General features: G+C 54.9%; 1 protein-coding gene across 3 annotated transcripts in view; it reads left to right on the top strand.

Moving 5' to 3' along the window:
* The first annotated feature begins 1,195 nt into the window (after positions 1 to 1,195).
* The window catches only part of LOC120393792 (class I histocompatibility antigen, F10 alpha chain-like), a 29,289-nt gene continuing 14,134 nt past the window's right edge, over positions 1,196 to 16,350 (top strand). For 2 of the 3 annotated variants that reach the window (XM_039518282.1, XM_039518283.1), the window contains exons 1-2: positions 1,197 to 1,354; positions 6,110 to 6,373. In XM_039518282.1, the coding sequence (XP_039374216.1) occupies positions 1,270 to 1,354; positions 6,110 to 6,373 (349 nt within the window). In that variant the 5' untranslated portion in view covers positions 1,197 to 1,269. Of the gene's footprint in view, positions 1,355 to 6,109; positions 6,374 to 16,350 lie in introns of all 3 variants that reach the window. The other variant, XR_005592124.1, reaches the window with a different exon arrangement.

The raw sequence follows: 16,350 nt of genomic DNA, 5'->3' as shown, positions 1-16,350 counted from the left end.
TGGATAGGAGCAATCACTCGAAGAAGAACCTTGAGTTTAATACAAGGCTGGAGTGGCCAGTATTAATTTTTAGAGTCCTTGTGGACTCCCACCTTCTACACTCGAAGTGCCAGAGTGGGGAATCAGTCCTGACAGCATCCCAGATGGGGAAGTTTCCCATTAGCCTGGCTCCCCAGACCAGGAGAGACCGGCCCAGGACAGTATCCAAACCCCAGCGACTGTACTGCATCATGGGGCAAACTTCACAGGCTCCAGAGCCTTGGTACCTCCTCTCCCCCCAAGAGGAGGAGACTAACCAAAAATAGTTCCCAGACATGATGTAAACAGCCCAGTGACATGCAAAATAAAGGAAAATACAGGGGTTAGGTCATGGTTATCTCCTGTGCTTAGAGCAGGGGGCTGGAGCCAGGACTCCTGGGTTCTATCCCTATAGTTGCTGCTTCACTGGCAAATCACTTTCCTCTTCTTGTGCCTCTCTAACCAGCCACAGACTGGGGGTGCCGATGCTGTAGAAGTGCCAGGGATTATGGTGGTATCACTCACGGCAAAGGGAGAGTGGGAGGAAGGGCTTAATTAGTTAAATTCATACAGGGCTTAAAGTTCCTAGCCTGACAGGCAAGTTACTGAGCTCCATGAAGGCATCGTGGCAAGGTTTCAGGCCTGGGGGCTGCGGGAGGTCAGACTAGGGTGCTAGGGCGCTGCTGGGACAGTGGGGGGTGGGTGGGTGACGAAAGCCCCTGACCTGAACTGTAACCCCTTCATCTAATCATAGGCACCAAGTTATATGGGCTCCAGGTGCCCCAGTGCCAGGAATATTCAGGGCTGTGGGCTGTGCTCCACCAATATCTGGAGCTGGGTTTCTCCCCTGGCCCTGCCTGGAGCAGGCAATGCCAACCACTCCCAGCCAGGAGGTGCTGTAGCCAGTTCCAGCCCCAGATGCATGTAACAACTAACTGCATAGAAGAGGGGCCGGAGACGGGCGGAGCTAATCGCTGCTCTGTTAATTAAAGCCCCGAGGCCAATTTCTCCGAGGCGCCAACTCTCACCCTGTCCCCCCAACCCCCCAGCTCAGAGTTTCGCTTCGCTTCGCCTTCCCCAACCTGCCAAGACGGGTTCTGCCCAGCGACCGGTGACGCAGGCGGGTCCGTGCGTCGCTATTGGTGGGCTGTTCCCCGCTCAGCCAATCCCCGCAGCGCAGAGGTTCCGCGGCCGGTGGCGGGGTCTCGGGCGCCGGCAGCGCAGCGAGGTTCCCGGGGCCGGGCCGGGTCCATGGGCCGAGTCCTGCCGCGCTGCGGGGCGGCGCTGGGCCTGGCGCTGCTGCTGGGGGCTGTAGCCCTGCGGGGGGGCCACTCCCGTGAGTATCGGGGGGAGACCCCGGGCCGGGGGGGCAGCCGGGCCGGGGAGTGCGGGGAGACCCCGGGCCGGGGGCAGCCGGGCCGGGAGGTGCGGGGAGCTGGGTGTCGGGGGCAGCCGGGCCGGGGCGCTGGGTGACGGGGGCAGACGGGGGTGCGGGAGGAGACCCCGGGCCGGGGAGCTGGGAGCCGGGCCGGGGTGCGGGAGGGGAGCTGGGTGTCGGGGGCAGCCGGGCCGGGGGTGCGGGAGGGGAGCTGGGTGTCGGGGGCGGCTGGGCCGGGGTGCGGGGAGGGGGAGCTGGGTGTTGGGGAGCCGGGCCGGGGTGCAGGAGGGGAGCTGGGTGTCGGGGGCAGCCGGGCCGGGGGTGCGGGGAGGGGAGCTGGGTGTCGGGGGCAGCCGGGCCGGGGTGCGGGAGGGGAGCTGGGTGTCGGGGGCAGCCGGGTCGGGGGTGCAGGAAGGGAGCTGGGTGTCGGGAGCCGGGCCGGGGTGCGGGAGGGGGAGCTGGGTGTCGGGGGCAGCCGGGCCGGGGTGCGGGGAGGGGAGCTGGGTGTCGGGGGCAGCCGGGCCGGGGGTGCAGGGAGGGGAGCTGGGTGTCGGGGGCAGCCGGGCCGGGGGTGCGGGGAGGGGAGCTGGGTGTTGGGGGCAGCCGGGCCGGGGTGCGGGAGGGGAGCTGGGTGTCGGGGAGCCGGGCCGGGGGTGCGGGAGGGGGAGCTGGGTGTCGGGGGCAGCCGGGCCGGGGTGCGGGAGGGGGAGCTGGGTGTCGGGGCGGCTGGGCCGGGGTTGCGGGAGGGGAGCTGGGTGTCGGGGAGCCGGGGGTGCAGGAGGAGCTGGGTGTCGGGGCGGCTGGGCCGGGGTGCAGGAGGGAGCTGGGTGTCGGGGGCGGCTGGGCCGGGGTGCAGGGAGGGGGAGCTGGGTGTCGGGGGCAGCCGGGCCGGGGTGCGGGAGGGGAGCTGGGTGTCGGGGGCAGCCGGGCCGGGGTGTGGGGAGGGGAGCTGGGTGTCGGGGCGGCTGGGCCGGGGTGCAGGGAGGGGAGCTGGGTGTCGGGGGCAGCTGGGCCGGGGTGCGGGAGGGGAGCTGGGTGTCGGGGGCAGCCGGGCCGGGGTGCGGGAGGGGAGCTGGGTGTCGGGGGCAGCCGGGTCGGGGGTGCAGGAAGGGGAGCTGGGTGTCGGGGGCAGCCGGGCCGGGGTGCGGGAGGGGAGCTGGGTGTCGGGGCAGCCGGGCCGGGGTGCGGGAGGGGAGCTGGGTGTCGGGGTCAGTTCTGGGCTCTGCGTTCAGAGGTGTGCGGATAATCACACCGCCCCCCCCATCACTGAGCGAACAGTGACGTTGCTATAGTGACAGGGGCGGGGTCCTGCCAGGGGCGCTGCTGGGACAATGTGTGTAGTGGGGGGGGCTGAGAGCCCCTGACCCGAACTGTGACCCCGTCAGCTAATGCCACCGCCCCTAGCCAGGGGGTTTGGCACCTTTAGCTGACAAGCTAGATACAGCCCTGTGAGGCTCCCAGGCTGCGGGGAAATCCCTAGTTCCAGGAACTGCCCAGGCTGTTTCATTCCCAGCGTCTCAGGGCAAGGTGGGGATTTCAGACACGATTCCTGTGTGCAGAGCTCAGGCTGATGGTTAGTGGAGGGAGTAAATTACCCTCCCCCCTTCCTAGCTCAGGGTTAAATGAACGGTTCTTGGATCTCTGACCTTTAATGGCTCCCAGAACGTTCTTCACGCTGTTGCCAAGAAGGCTAATGGCATTTTGGGTTGTATAAGTAGGGGCATTGCCAGCAGATCGAGGGACGTGATCATTCCCCTCTACTCAGCACTGGTGAGGCCTCATCTGGAGACTGTGTCCAGTTTTGGGCCCCACACTACAAGAAGGATGTGGATAAATTGGAGAGAGTCCAGCAGAGGGCAACAAAAATGATTAGGGGGCTGGAACCAGGGTCGGCTCCAGACCCCAGCGCGGCAAGCACGCGCGTGGGGTGGCATTTGCCGGCAGGGGCGGCAGGCTGGGCTGGTGGACCTGCCGCAGTCATGCCTGCGGGAGGTCCACCGGAGCCCCGGGACGACCGGACCTCCCACAGGCATGACTGCGGAGGGTGCGCTCCTCCCGCGGCTCCAGTGGACCTCCCACAGGCATGACTGCGGAAGCTCTACTGGAGCCGCCGGACCAGCCAACTGTCCGCAGCTGCGGGAGGTCCAGCCAAGCCGCACGACCAGCGGACCCTCCGCAGTCATTCCCGCGGGAGGTCCGCTGCTCCCGGGGCTCCGGGGTGTCTCCCGCGCATGACTGCTTGGGGCGGCTGAATATGTAGAGCCGCCCCTGGCTGGAGCACATGACTTATGAGGAGAGGCTGAGGGAACTGGGATTATTTAGCCTGCAGAAGAGAAGAATGAGGGGGGATTTGATAGCTGCTTTCAACTACCTGAAAGGGGTTCCAAAGAGGATGGATCTAGACTGTTCTCAGTGGTAGAAGATGACAGAACAAGGAGTAATGGTCTCAAGTTGCAGAAGGGGAGGTTTAGGTTGGATATTAGGAAAACCTTTTTCACTAGTAGAGTGGTGAAGAACTGGAATGGGTTCCCTAGGGAGGTGGTGGAATCTCCTTCCTTAGAGGTTTTTAAGGTCAGGCTTGACAAAGCCCTGGCTGGGATGATTTAGTTGGGTTTGGTCCTGCTTTGAACAGGGGTTGGACTAAATGACCTCCTGAGGTCCCTCCCAACCCTGAGATTCTATGATCTCCTGAGTGTGGCTTCTCCTTGGCTACCTACGGCTAAATTGTGTCAGCACCAGTCTAGTTCCACCCACAGTCAGCAGTGGCAATGGGTTATATCTGTAGCAGAAGCACATCTTTAGAGGTGTCATCCTAGGCAGGGGATGTGAACCCCCTCTCTGTCTCTGGCGGTGTGTTGGCGCCCCAGGGGAAAGGGAGAGTTTGAGTCCCTGGATATGTACATTAAGCAGGTCTTAGTTTGGGTGTGAGCTCCCATTGCAGAGCAGAGAACAGTTGCTTCCTTTGTGCTGTTAGGATCTTCTTTAACTGCTGGATAAAGAGCTTCCAGATCCCAGTAGGATGGGGTGAGGAGAGGGGAAGGCACATCCTGCTTTTCCTAATGTGGACTTGAATCTTCCTTGTTCCCCATGAGGCTGCAGGTCAGACCCTGGGGAGCTCAGCAGCCCGTACTGAGCTGGGTGAGGCTGCAGGGTGGGTTTGGGGTTTGTTTGAAGTGGTTTAAGGTGACTTGGTGTCCTTGTGTCACCTCAGTAACAGGCTTGGTTTGACCTAAACAGGGTTAGGCCCCAGTGCAGCCTGACCCTACAGAGTCATAGAATCATAGAATATCAGGGTTGGAAGGGACCTCAGGAAGTATCTAGTCCAATCTCCTGCTCAAAGCAGGACCAACACCAACTAAATCATCCCAGCCAGGGCTTTGTCAAGCCAGGCCTTAAAAACCTCTAAGGATGGAGATTCCACCACCTCCCTAGGGAACCCATTCCAGTGCCTCACCACCCTCCTAGTGAAATAGTTTTTCCTAATATCCAACCTAGACCTCCCCCACTGCAACTTGAGACTATTGCTCCTTGTTCTGTCATCTGCCACCCTTGAGAACAGCCGAGCTCCATCCTCTTTGGAACCCCCTTCAGGTAGTTGAAGGCTGCTATCAAATCCCCCCTCATTCTTCTCTTCTGCAGACTAAACAATCCCAGTTCCCTCAGTCTCTCCTCATAGGTCATGTGCTCCAGCCCCCAATCATTTTTGTTGCCCTCCGCTGGACTCTTTCCAATTTTTCCACACCTTCTTGTAGTGTGGGGCCCAAAACTGGACACAGTACTCCAGATGAGGCCTCACCAATGCCGAATAAAGGGGAATGATCACATCCCTCGATTCGCTGGCAATGCCCCTAGTTATACAGCCCAAAATGCCGTTAGCAGGTTTAAAACAAAGGGAAGTATTTCTTCACACAGTGCACAATCAGCCTGTGGAACTCCTTGCCAGAGGATGTTGTGAAGGCCAAGCTGATAACAGGGTTCAAAAAAGAACTAGATAAGTCCATGGAGGACAGGTCCATCAAATGGCTATTAGCCAGGATGGGCAGGGATGGTGTCCCGAGCCTCTGTTTGCCAGAAGCTGGGAGTGGGCGACAGAGGATGGATCACTTGATGATTCCCTGTTCTGTTCATTGCATCTGGGGCACCGGGTATAGGCCAATGTTAGAAGACAGGATACTGGGCTAGATGGACCTTTGGTCTGACCCAGTGTGACCGTTCTTATGTTCTTAATAAATTATGGTAAATTGTGTGCACAGCCAGTGTCCTGGCTCCCACCCGCAGCTTGGACACATTCCCCCTGCCTCCCCTTTGTAGTCTCAGTTTCAGATCCTGCATCTCCTACAGCCCCAGCCCTTCTCCTGCTCCACCCTCCCCCATAATATCCCCATCCAGCTCTGCCCTTCCTCCTGGACCCCTTTTCGTTCTTCATACTCCCCTTCAGCCCCCGTACCCCAATACACTCTCCCCGTCTGCTCCCCTGCTCCTCACACTCTCCAGTCCTCCTCCCATCTCCCCCTCATGCCCCCCCTCCATCCTTGCCCTCCTTCTCCTACCCCAACCTCTTTCTCCTTGGTCAGGCTGTTCTGTGGGCCATTCCGCAGGTCTCCCTCCCACAGGAGCGCTCCTGAGGGCCAGGGCTGCCTCTCGTGTATTGCCAGGGGCTCCCTGGCAGGGTTGGGGCCGGTCTGACCTCCCCACCCCAATCTTTCCCACCAGGCCTGCACTCTTGGCGCATATTCCACACGGTGGTGTCGCAGTCCAGCCCAGGACTGCCTTGGCACAGGTATGTTGGCTACGTGGATGATCAGGTCATCTTTGAATACAGCAGCGAGAAGCAGAGGGTGGAGCCCCGCACAGCGTGGATGACGCAGAACGAGGGTCTGGAGTTCTGGGACCATCAGATCTTTTGGGCACGGCGCTGGGAGGCCTGGTTCAGGGCGAGTCTGAACACCCTGCGTGAGCTTTACAACCGGACCGAGGGTGAGTGCGGGACATGGCCCGACCTAGGGCCATGGGGACACAGGGATGGAGTGGAGGGTGGTGGTATCAGTGTGAGTTGGGGGAGGGGACGGAGGGGCCCGCAGGGGCATTTTCTCACAGGAGTCAGTGTGAACGTGGGAGACAGAGGGATTGTGTGGGGGTGGGGGCTGCAGGAGGGAGGGGGCATGCGAAAGACATTTTTGACACCCTCCAAAATGGTACTGTCATGCTGTGGTCATTTTCTAGGCAGAGCAGCAGAGGTGCATAGGCCAGAAGGTCCCATCAGGCCTGGCTAGTCCGGCCTCCTGGTCACCCAGGCGAGAGAATCACAGCCGGGGATTCCTGCACGGAGGGGTTTCTTCCTCCCGGCTACGACGGTGATGCTGTCAGACCCTATAGGTAGAGCAGGGCTCTGAGACTTCTTGTCTCAATTCCCACACACCGAGTGTTGAGGAATCCCAGTATCGACAGCCCCAAGTGTTCAGACATCACAAGTCTGGTCCCAAAAATCCTGAGTTTGGCTTAAATGTCATGAGTATTTTGGGGATAATATTGGAGTTTATTTTTATTTGCCCTCTGTTTTGAGCCTTTGGGGAACAAATTTCCAGGGTTTTCCCTGCTGCTAGAAGGACTAGAAGTTACTGCTGTAAGAAAAGAGAGCTGAGACTCTCCCCTAATCTCATGAGTCCAGGAACTGGGGATTTAATAAAGCCACCCGCTATTGTGAGACACAGTAAAGTCACAAGAGCAGGCAGTGCTGCATTCACCCCAGCCCTCGGGAGAAGCTGCTCACCGGTGAGCCTCCTTCATTGTTCGCTTTGTCTTACTTCCGAAGTGAGTTTATCTAAGATCAGATTCCTCTTCACTCCACAGAGAGAGAGTCTGACATTGACTTGGACTGGAGAGTTAGTGAGAGAATCCACCCCTGTAACATGCAGAGACTTCCGGGCTTCCTTACTCCTGGCAGCACAACCTCAGCATGTGTCTCCTGGTTGGAGCCTCCGGGGTCAGGCAGGTTCCCCTGCCCACTATCGATAGATGTAAAAAGAGCCATTCTTCCTGCTCAGTCCCCAGTGTGTGGGGCTGTAGCCACCTGGCCAGGCCCCCAATTGTGCTGTCTCACTTAGCTCAGTGATGATCCATAAGCATTCAGTGCCTGGCACTGCTGAACTGTCCCTGGCAGGTGAGGGTCTCTCTGATGTAATTGCTCTGCCCTTCCTGATAGGGGACTGGCGAGTGACAATCCCTGATTCCCCCATGTCAGTGGTACTGGCCTGTCGCATTGGCCCGAACCCAGGAGTGTCCCCAGCCCATTGTTGTAACACACCCCTCCCCACCCCAATCCCTCTTGTCTCAGTGCTGCGAGCCAGCAGCAATGAGAACTAATTCCTGTCTAAAGTGCTTGGATGAGACTCCTATTGCAGATCGCTATCAGCTCTGCCACCAGTTCAGTCCACATAAGAAAAAGGACAGGGAGGCCAGGCTGAAGTTGTGACGGGTTCAGTCACAGAGAATCCCCTCAAGACTGTCACTTGATGTGCTGGGATACCACTGAGAACAACCCTCCTGCCAGAACGGGCGCCCCTCCACTCCTGTCGTGCTGAGCCAGACGCTCCACTCAGCTCCAGCACAGACCCAGAGGTTGGGCCACACACCCCTGCAGGTCACAGAAACTGAGATTCACTCAGCCGCAGGGCTTCTCAGTTAACAGGGACTTTCCCAGCACCCAGTGTTCAGCCTTTCTGGGAGCCTGAACCCCAACTACATCCGTTTTACTCTGTATAAAGCTTATACAGGGTAAATTCACTAATTATCCACACTCTATAACACTGATAAGAGAGAGATGCAAAGCTGTCTGCTCCCTCAGGTATTAATCACTTACTCTGGGTTTATTAATAAACAGACGTGATTTTATTAAGTATAGAAAGTAGGATTTAAGTGGTTTCAAGTAATGACAGACAGAACAAAGTAAGTCACAAAAGCAAAATAAAACAAACTCGCAAGTCTAAGCCTAATACGTTAAGTAACTGATTACAGGAAATATCTCACCCTCAAAGATGTTCCAATAAGTTTCTTTCACAGACTAGAATCCTTCCTAGTCTGGGCCCAATCCTTTCCCTTGGTACGGTCTTCGTTAGATCCAGCAGAAATCTCAGGTGGTAAGCAGGGGTTTTCTCATGACTGGCTTCCCCTTTTGTCCTGCTCCACCGCCTTTTATAGTTTTGGCACAAGGTGGGAATCTTTTGTCTCTCTGGGTCCCCACCCCTCCTGTTAAATAGAAAAGTACCAGATTTAAGATGGATTTCATTACCAGGTGACATGGTCACATCACTGTAAGACCCCTAATCTCCATTCTTCCTTGGTTGTCCCACACGTGCACAGGAAGGCTTGCAGGTATACGGAGCCATTCACAGTTCATTGACTCTGAAGCACTCTTAATGGCTTCAACTTAATATATTTACATCAGTGATACAAGTTTATATCTTATTCTCCTAACTCCAGACATAGAAATAATACATGCAAACAAATGAGATGAACACACTTAGTAGATTACAAGCTTTCTAATGACACCATACAAGAGACCTTTTGCATAAAGCATATTCCAGTTGCATCATATTCACATTCATAAGCATATTTCCATAAAACATATGGAGTGCAATGTCACAGAAGTCCCTCCTGATGGAATCAGTGCTCAAACCTTCTTCAGAGCTGAGCCAGTCAAACTTGGCACCATGTACCTCAGTGTTGGTATGAAGAGCTCCTCCAGAGAGAGTCCATACGGGACTCCTGGCCCCGTTCCCCATCACCAGTGCCAAGAAAGAAACATAAGAAGCATTGTCTGAGAGGTTTCCTATCTCTAAGAATGGACAATCATGGAGAGTGCAGGGGAATGTGACCAGCATCTGTCCACTTCTCTGTCCCTGCTCCGCAGGCGTTACCGTCAACTCCACCCTGTCCACAGACTCTGAGTCCAGTACCCAACCAGCTGCCAGCACAAGAGGGGCAGTGAGGCACCAGCAGGGTTGTGGTGCCATCCATCCCGGAGGTGTTTGTGGTGGCCAGGGACTTGCTGGCATGTTCGTTACCACCATTGCTGGCAGTACATAAGTTGGTGCCAGCATTGCGGGCAAGCAGAAGGGAGCATGTTGCACCGAGCTCCCATTTCGTACCAGGCCCCTTGCTCTCTGCTTATGCTGAATCAGGCTTCCCCATCTCAGCACCGATCCCCAGATCCTCAGCACCGTCCCTTGGAGCTGACGAGTACCACACCCCCCTCGTCCCCACAAGATGACTCCTCACCCAAGTTGGAGTTTGACTCTTGCACCCAGCTGAGGGACTGGTACCAGTACCCCACCAATCAGCCCTATGCAATGGTGGATCCCGGGGTGGGGGTTCCTCCGAGTGCCTGGCCCAGTGGGCAATGACCCTTGCAGATACAATGGTCTTTTTGGAACCCCTGGGGTTTTCTGTTGCCTGGCCCCCCATCTACGCACTCCTACTCAGTGGTGTCTGAGAGAAGGATTGCTTTGTCACACCGAACAGCAGCTGACCTGGACTACAATACCGAGCCAGGTGCCGACTCTCAGAACCTGGAGCTACGGGATCTGGTTGGTGCAGAAGGAGAGGATGAAGATCCCATGCTGGTGCAGGCTGTCTCCTCCTCGCCAGAAGAGGCAGGGATAGGTGTTTTGACGCCCCAGGACACTTCAAGACTCACCAGGAGTTATGGAAGAAGGTGGCCTCGAACTTAGGTCTGAAAGTGGAGGTAGTTAAAAACTCCTCCAACAGACTGGTCAACATCTGGGCTGTGGTGGCCCCATCAGAGATAGCTCTGCCTCTCAATGAGGCCATCATAGGTCCAGTTAAAACCCTGTGGCAGACCCTTTCCTCACTGCTCCCCGCATCAAAGAAGGCAGAAAGAAAGTACACCGGACCCTCGCTAGAATGCATGTCTATATAGCGCAAATTCGCATATAACGTGGTCGCGGCCATGGATCCCAAATTTAATTATTTTAATTGCAATTCATTTTAACGCGGTCCCTGCGTTAACGCAGTACCGCGCATGGATCTCAAATCCCGTGTTCTAGTGAGGGTCCGGTGTACTATGTCTCCACCAAAGGGTAGGAGTGCTTATGTTCCCATCCCCCTCCTGGATCCTTGGTGGCCTTGGCAGCCAATGAGAGGGAAAGGCCAGGGTTGTAAGGGGCAAGCCCTAAGTCAGAAGACTCAAAAAAGCAAGACCATTTTTGTAGGAAAATGAATTCTACCAATAGTCTATAGCGCCACATCTCCAACAGGCACTGCTGTGCTGATATGACTTTCACTTCATGTTGAAATTTAGACTTGATTCCCCAAGAATCCAGGCAGGAGATTGTTGCTCTGGTGGAAGAAGGGAAGGCGGTGGCCAGGGCTTCCCTACAAGCCACTCTTGACTCATAGACTTTAAGGTCAGAAGGGACCATTGTGATCATCTAGTCTGACCTCCTGCACAATGCAGGCCACAGAATCTCACCCACCCACTCCTGTAACAAACCTCTAACCAATGTCTGAGTTATTGAAGTCTTCAAATTGTGGTTTGAAGACCTCAAGCTGCAGAGAATCTTCCCACAAGTGACCCATGCCCCACACTGCAGAGGAAGGCGAAAAACCTCCAGGGCCTCTGCCAATCTGCCCTGGAGGAAAATTCCTTCCCGACCCCAAATATGGTGATCAGTTAAACCCTGAGCATGTGGGCAAGACTCACCCGCCAGCACCCAGGAAAGAATTCTCTGTAGTAACTCAGATCCCATCCCATCACAGACCACTGGGCATACTTACCTGTTGATAATCAAAGATCAATTGCCAAAATTAATTGCCAAAATTAGGCTATTCCCATCATACCATCCCTTCCATAAACTTATCAAGCTTAGTCTTAAAGCCAGATATGTCTTTTGCCCCCACTACTCCCCTTGGACAGCGGATGTGGTGGCTGGTGTCACAGTAAAATAACCCCATAAAAATGTCCCAATCACAGTAGAATTGCCCCCCCCATGGGGTCCCCTGAGTAGGCACCAGCATTGTATATCGCTGACGCCTATATAGGCATATACATGGGGAAAGGATTTTGGGAGGGGTTGAAGATGTGAATGTGGAGCGAAAGATTCGTTTGCAGGTTGCGAGAGGCCGAAGGGGGAGGAAGGGAGAAAGAAACAGGTTAACTCAACACTCCAGCTAGGTGCACAGATAAAAAGCTGACTCCAGCCGCACAAGGCCAATGCACCCAAGCAAACTCTCTGACGCCAAAAAAGGTGGGAGCCTGAATTCCAACCCCGACCTGCTGTGAAAAAGGAAAATTAAGCTGAACAAGAACTACAGGGACTGCAAAAACTAGTAAGACGGCGAAGGTCAGCTAGTGGGGGGCGGGGGGGGAAACAGTCTTGCGTCCCTGAAGCCGGTGTGTTTTGGGAAAGCTAAGGACGCCGCAAAAAGCCGGTTTGGACTGGTACAAAGAGCACTGGGGATAAAGGTCCCTAAACAAAACACCTCTCAAAAAACCCAGGGCTTAAAAATCCTCCCAAAAGCCAAAGCAAGTCGGAGATCAACAGCAGACCCTGGACGGGCTGTGCACAGGACAGAACTCTTGTCCACCCTTCCCCCTCTTCTTCTTACATTGCACCCAGGCTTGGCCAGCCTTGGGCTGTGCGAGTGTAAGTATGAAAGTGGGTTAGGGCGCGCGCACTAACGCTTTCTTTTTCCCCAAAGTAACGTGGGGAGCACCTAGCACTCACCAATGTTATTTTATTAATAAAGCTTTAAAATTTAGTCATTTGGCGTGCTCCTTCATCTCCTCCCCTAACAATCCTGCAGCCTCAACCTGATCACCTAACACCTCAGGTTGATTGGTAACATAAATCTGTCACACCGGGGCTATGGCATCAGCAGTGGCTGTGCAAACGGTCTCCTGGCTTCAGTCCTCTGGCCTACAGGCAGAGGTCCAGCAGTCTCTTCAAGACCTTCCATTTGAAGGGACTTGGCTCTTCTCAGAGCAAACAGACGCCAAACTGCACAGCCTGAAGGCCTCCAGGGCCACCCTCAAGTCCTTGAATCTCTCTGCCCCATTGCCTTAAAGGAAACATTTCAAACCCCAACAGCCTGCCCGCTTCCCGCCTTGTCAGGACCTGTTCAAAAAGCAGAACAGAAGTTATAGGCATAGACAGCCACCCCATCAGCCTCACTGCCTGGCCCTCATGGATACTCGGGGCTCCAAGGATAACTATTGATGGGGCACCCGAGGGCATTACACCAGTTCCCGTAGTGGATCTTGCCCCCCTTTTGTTTTTGGACCATCTCTCCCGCTTCAGCTCAGCAGGTCCCTTTTCACCACAGACCATTGGATGCTGAGTACGGTGGAGGAGGGTTATACGCTTCACTTTGTTTCCACGCCTCCCTCCTACCCCCCAATCCTGTCCCTCTTCAGGGACCCTTCTCATGAGCAACTTTTAGCCCAGAAGGTGCAAAGTCTTCTCCGGGTAGGAGCCATGGAGGAAGTGCCTCGGAACTTAAGAGGGAAAGGGTTTTACTCCTGTTATTTCCTAATCCCAAAGGGCATCTCTGACCCATTCTAGATCTGCAACGCCTCAACTGTTACCTCCAAAAGGTTGAAGTTCCGCATGGTCTCCCTGGCCTCCATCATTCCTTCCCTGGATGCAGGGGTCTGGTATGCCACCCTCGGTTTGAAAGATGCCTATTTCCACATCTCCATTTTCCGAGGCCACAGAAGGTTTCTCGTGATCATTGTGAACCAGGCTCATTTCCAATTTACCTTCCTCCCATTCAGCCTGTCAGCAGCCAAATGGGTCTTTATGTAATGCATGGCAGTCGTGGCAGCCTTCCTGAGAAGGTGAGGGTTGCAGGTGTATCCGTACCTCAATGACTGGCTGGTCAAGGGCCAGTCCAAGTCCCAGGTGAAAGCCAGCGTCACCTCGTCCAAGCAACCTTTCGAGCACTGAGTCTGCTGATAAAGGAGCAGAAGTCAACACTCCTCCCGGCTCAGAGGCTAGAGTTTATCAGAGTGGTGCTCGATTCTACTCAGGCCAGGGCGTTCCTCCCAGAAGCCCACTTCCAGTCACTGTCGTCAGAGGTCAAGGCCCACTCAGGCTGTTGGGTCACATGGCCTCCTGTATATATGTGGTGTGATATGCGAGGCTGCACCACAGACCCCTTCATGCTTGGCCGGCCTCAGTGTACCAGCCAAACAGCCATCATTTGGACTCGGTGCTCACAGTGCCTGTCCCAGTCCTTGCCTCCCTCGACTAGTGGACAGATCCCTGGTTGGTAGGCTTGGCCGTTCCCTTCGTCAGGCCCCAACCCTCGGTATCCATAATGTTAGATGTATCCAAGCTCGGTTGGGGGCCCATCTCAGGCACCTCAGGACACAAGGTCAGTGGTCCCAGCAGGAACTCTTGCTACAGATAAACATCAGAGCGCTCAGCCTAGCACGTCAGGTGTTGTTACCCCACATTGCAAGCAAGATGGTGCGAGGTCTTAGAGACAATATGGCAGCCATATTTTACATCAAAAGGCAGGGTGCGTCCCGCTCTTATCCCCCTGTGTCAGGAGGCCATTTGCTTGTGGGAGCTCTGCATAAAGCACTTGATCCACCTTGAAGCTTCTCACCTTTCAGGAGCCCAGAACAAGCTGGCAGATCAGCTCTTCTCACCGCGAATGGTCCCTATGCCCCGACATAGCAAGGACCATTTTCCAGTGGTGGGGTGCTCCCCTCGTAGACCAGTTCACAACCAGACAGAACAGGAAGTGTCAGCAGTTCTGCTGTCTGTGTGACTGCAACCCAGGCTTGCTCCCAGATGCCTTCTTACTCCCTTGGAGAAAACATGTGTTCTGCGCCTTTCTCTCCATTCCTTTTGTGCAGAAGGTCTTGCTGAAGGTCAAGGGCGAAGGTTATTCTCATAGCCTCAGCCTGGCCACATCACCACTAGTTTGGCTTATTTCTAGACCTGTCAGTAGCAACTCCAACGCCGTTCCCTCTCCTTCCGGACCTGATCTTCCAAGATCACGGCCAAATGCTCTGTCTGCCTGACAGCTCCATGGTTAAACCTGCAGAACTGGCCTGTTTGGAGCAGGTTTGCTAGGTCTTGCTAGGCAGTAGGGAACCATCTACCCCAGAGCTACTTACCTGGCCAAGTGGAAGCGTTTCTCCATCTGGTCTATCCAGTCTAACCTCCCTATGAGTGGGGAGCCACTGGTGCTGAAACTGACTCCGCCTCTTCCTCTGGTGCCCCCACCCACTCCACCTCTTCTCCTGAGGCTCCACGCGCCGCGCCCCACCTGCTGCTGAAGTGGCAGGGCCATGGCCCCTTGGTCCCCCTGTTCCGGCACCGCTGCCTCTCACCCACTGAGTCATCTCTCAGATGAAGCGATTTCATCTGTTCAGGCACACACAGCCGCGATCTCCGCATTCTACCCTCTGTTGGGTGGTCGATCAGTTTTTTCACGTGAAATGTCCAATCACTTCCTCAAGGGCTTTGAAAGGCTCTACCCGCAAATCTGGGAACCCATCCCCCTGGAGGACTTACATCTTGTCCTGTCAGAGCTCACGGGGCCTCCCTTTGAGCCATTGGCATTGTGCCCTCTGTTGTACCTTTCCTGGAAGGTCGCCTTTCTGGTAGCAGTTACCTCAGTCAGGAGGGTCTCGGGGATTAGAGCTCTTATGTCAAAACCTCCATATACAGTGTTCTTTAAAGACAAAGCACAATGTCGCCCCCACCTCGTGTTCCTCCCAAAGGTAGTCTCTCAGTTTCATAGTAATCAGGCTATTTTCCTGCCCATTTTCTTCCTGAAGCCACAGAAGAATAGGGAGGAATGACATCTCCACACTCTGGATGTTAGGCAGTGTGTCCTAGTGTTCTATATAGAAAGGACTGTATAGAAAGTCTATCTGTAGATCCACGCTGCTCTTTGTAGCAGTAGCTGATAGGATGAAAGGCTCAGAGAATTCCATCCTGGATCACATTGTGCATTCACATGTGCTACGAGCAGGCAGTTGTCCCACCACCTGCCTTCCTGACAGCTCATTCTGTGAGAGCACAAGCTTCCTCAGTGGTGTTCATGGCCCAGGCCCGATCCAGGGACATTTGCAGAGCTGTGACTTGGGCACCAGTACATACTTTTTCTTCCAACTACGCCATCACCTAGCAAGCTAGAAATGACACTGGGTTTGGTTGGGCAGTGTTGTAATCTATATGTCCATGAACTCAGAGCCCACCTCTTACGGTACTGCTTGGGAATCACTGAACATGGAACGGACGTATGCAAGCAGTTGAAGAAAAAATGGTTACTAACCTTTCTGTAACTGTTGTTCTTTGAGACGGGTTGCACACGTCCATTCCACGAGCCACTGTCCTACCCCTCTGTTGGAGTTGCACCTTCTCTGTTCCTTCTTGCCCGCGGGGTCGACTGGTCCCCTTATATCGTGACATGAGAGCACTGCACCGGAGGATGTTAGAGCCAGCATGAGGGGTATCATTGATGGAAAAATTTCTGGCAACTGTGTGCGGGGCACGCACACCTAGCATGGAATGGATGTGTGCAACACATCTCTAAGAACAACCGTTACAGGGAGGTTAATAACTGGTTTTTGGCCAAACCTGTGGCATAGCTCAGGGACACAGCTTAGTGGGCTTGGCTCTCACCTATGGCTGTGACAACAAATTGTATTTTAATCCCTTGGCCTACATTTTTCCAGAAGTGATTAGTGATATTTTGGGTGTCTGATATTCACAGGCAGGTGCTCCCACTTTCTGATCAGGGCCCTTTAAAAAGTCTCAGTTGGGCACCCAAAATCACTAGTGATTGCTGAAAATCTAGGCATTTACCTCAATGTATCTAATGCAGGATGGGGAAGGGGTGAAAATATTTGGGACCCTGTGTGGGTTATTTTTGTGCCCCCATATTCTGCCCCGTTTGCCAAGCTAGAGGTC

This window comes from Mauremys reevesii, unplaced genomic scaffold (assembly GCF_016161935.1).
Source record: "Mauremys reevesii isolate NIE-2019 unplaced genomic scaffold, ASM1616193v1 Contig30, whole genome shotgun sequence".
NCBI lineage: Eukaryota > Metazoa > Chordata > Testudines > Geoemydidae > Mauremys > Mauremys reevesii.
This window is presented reverse-complemented; position numbering and strand designations above follow the sequence as displayed.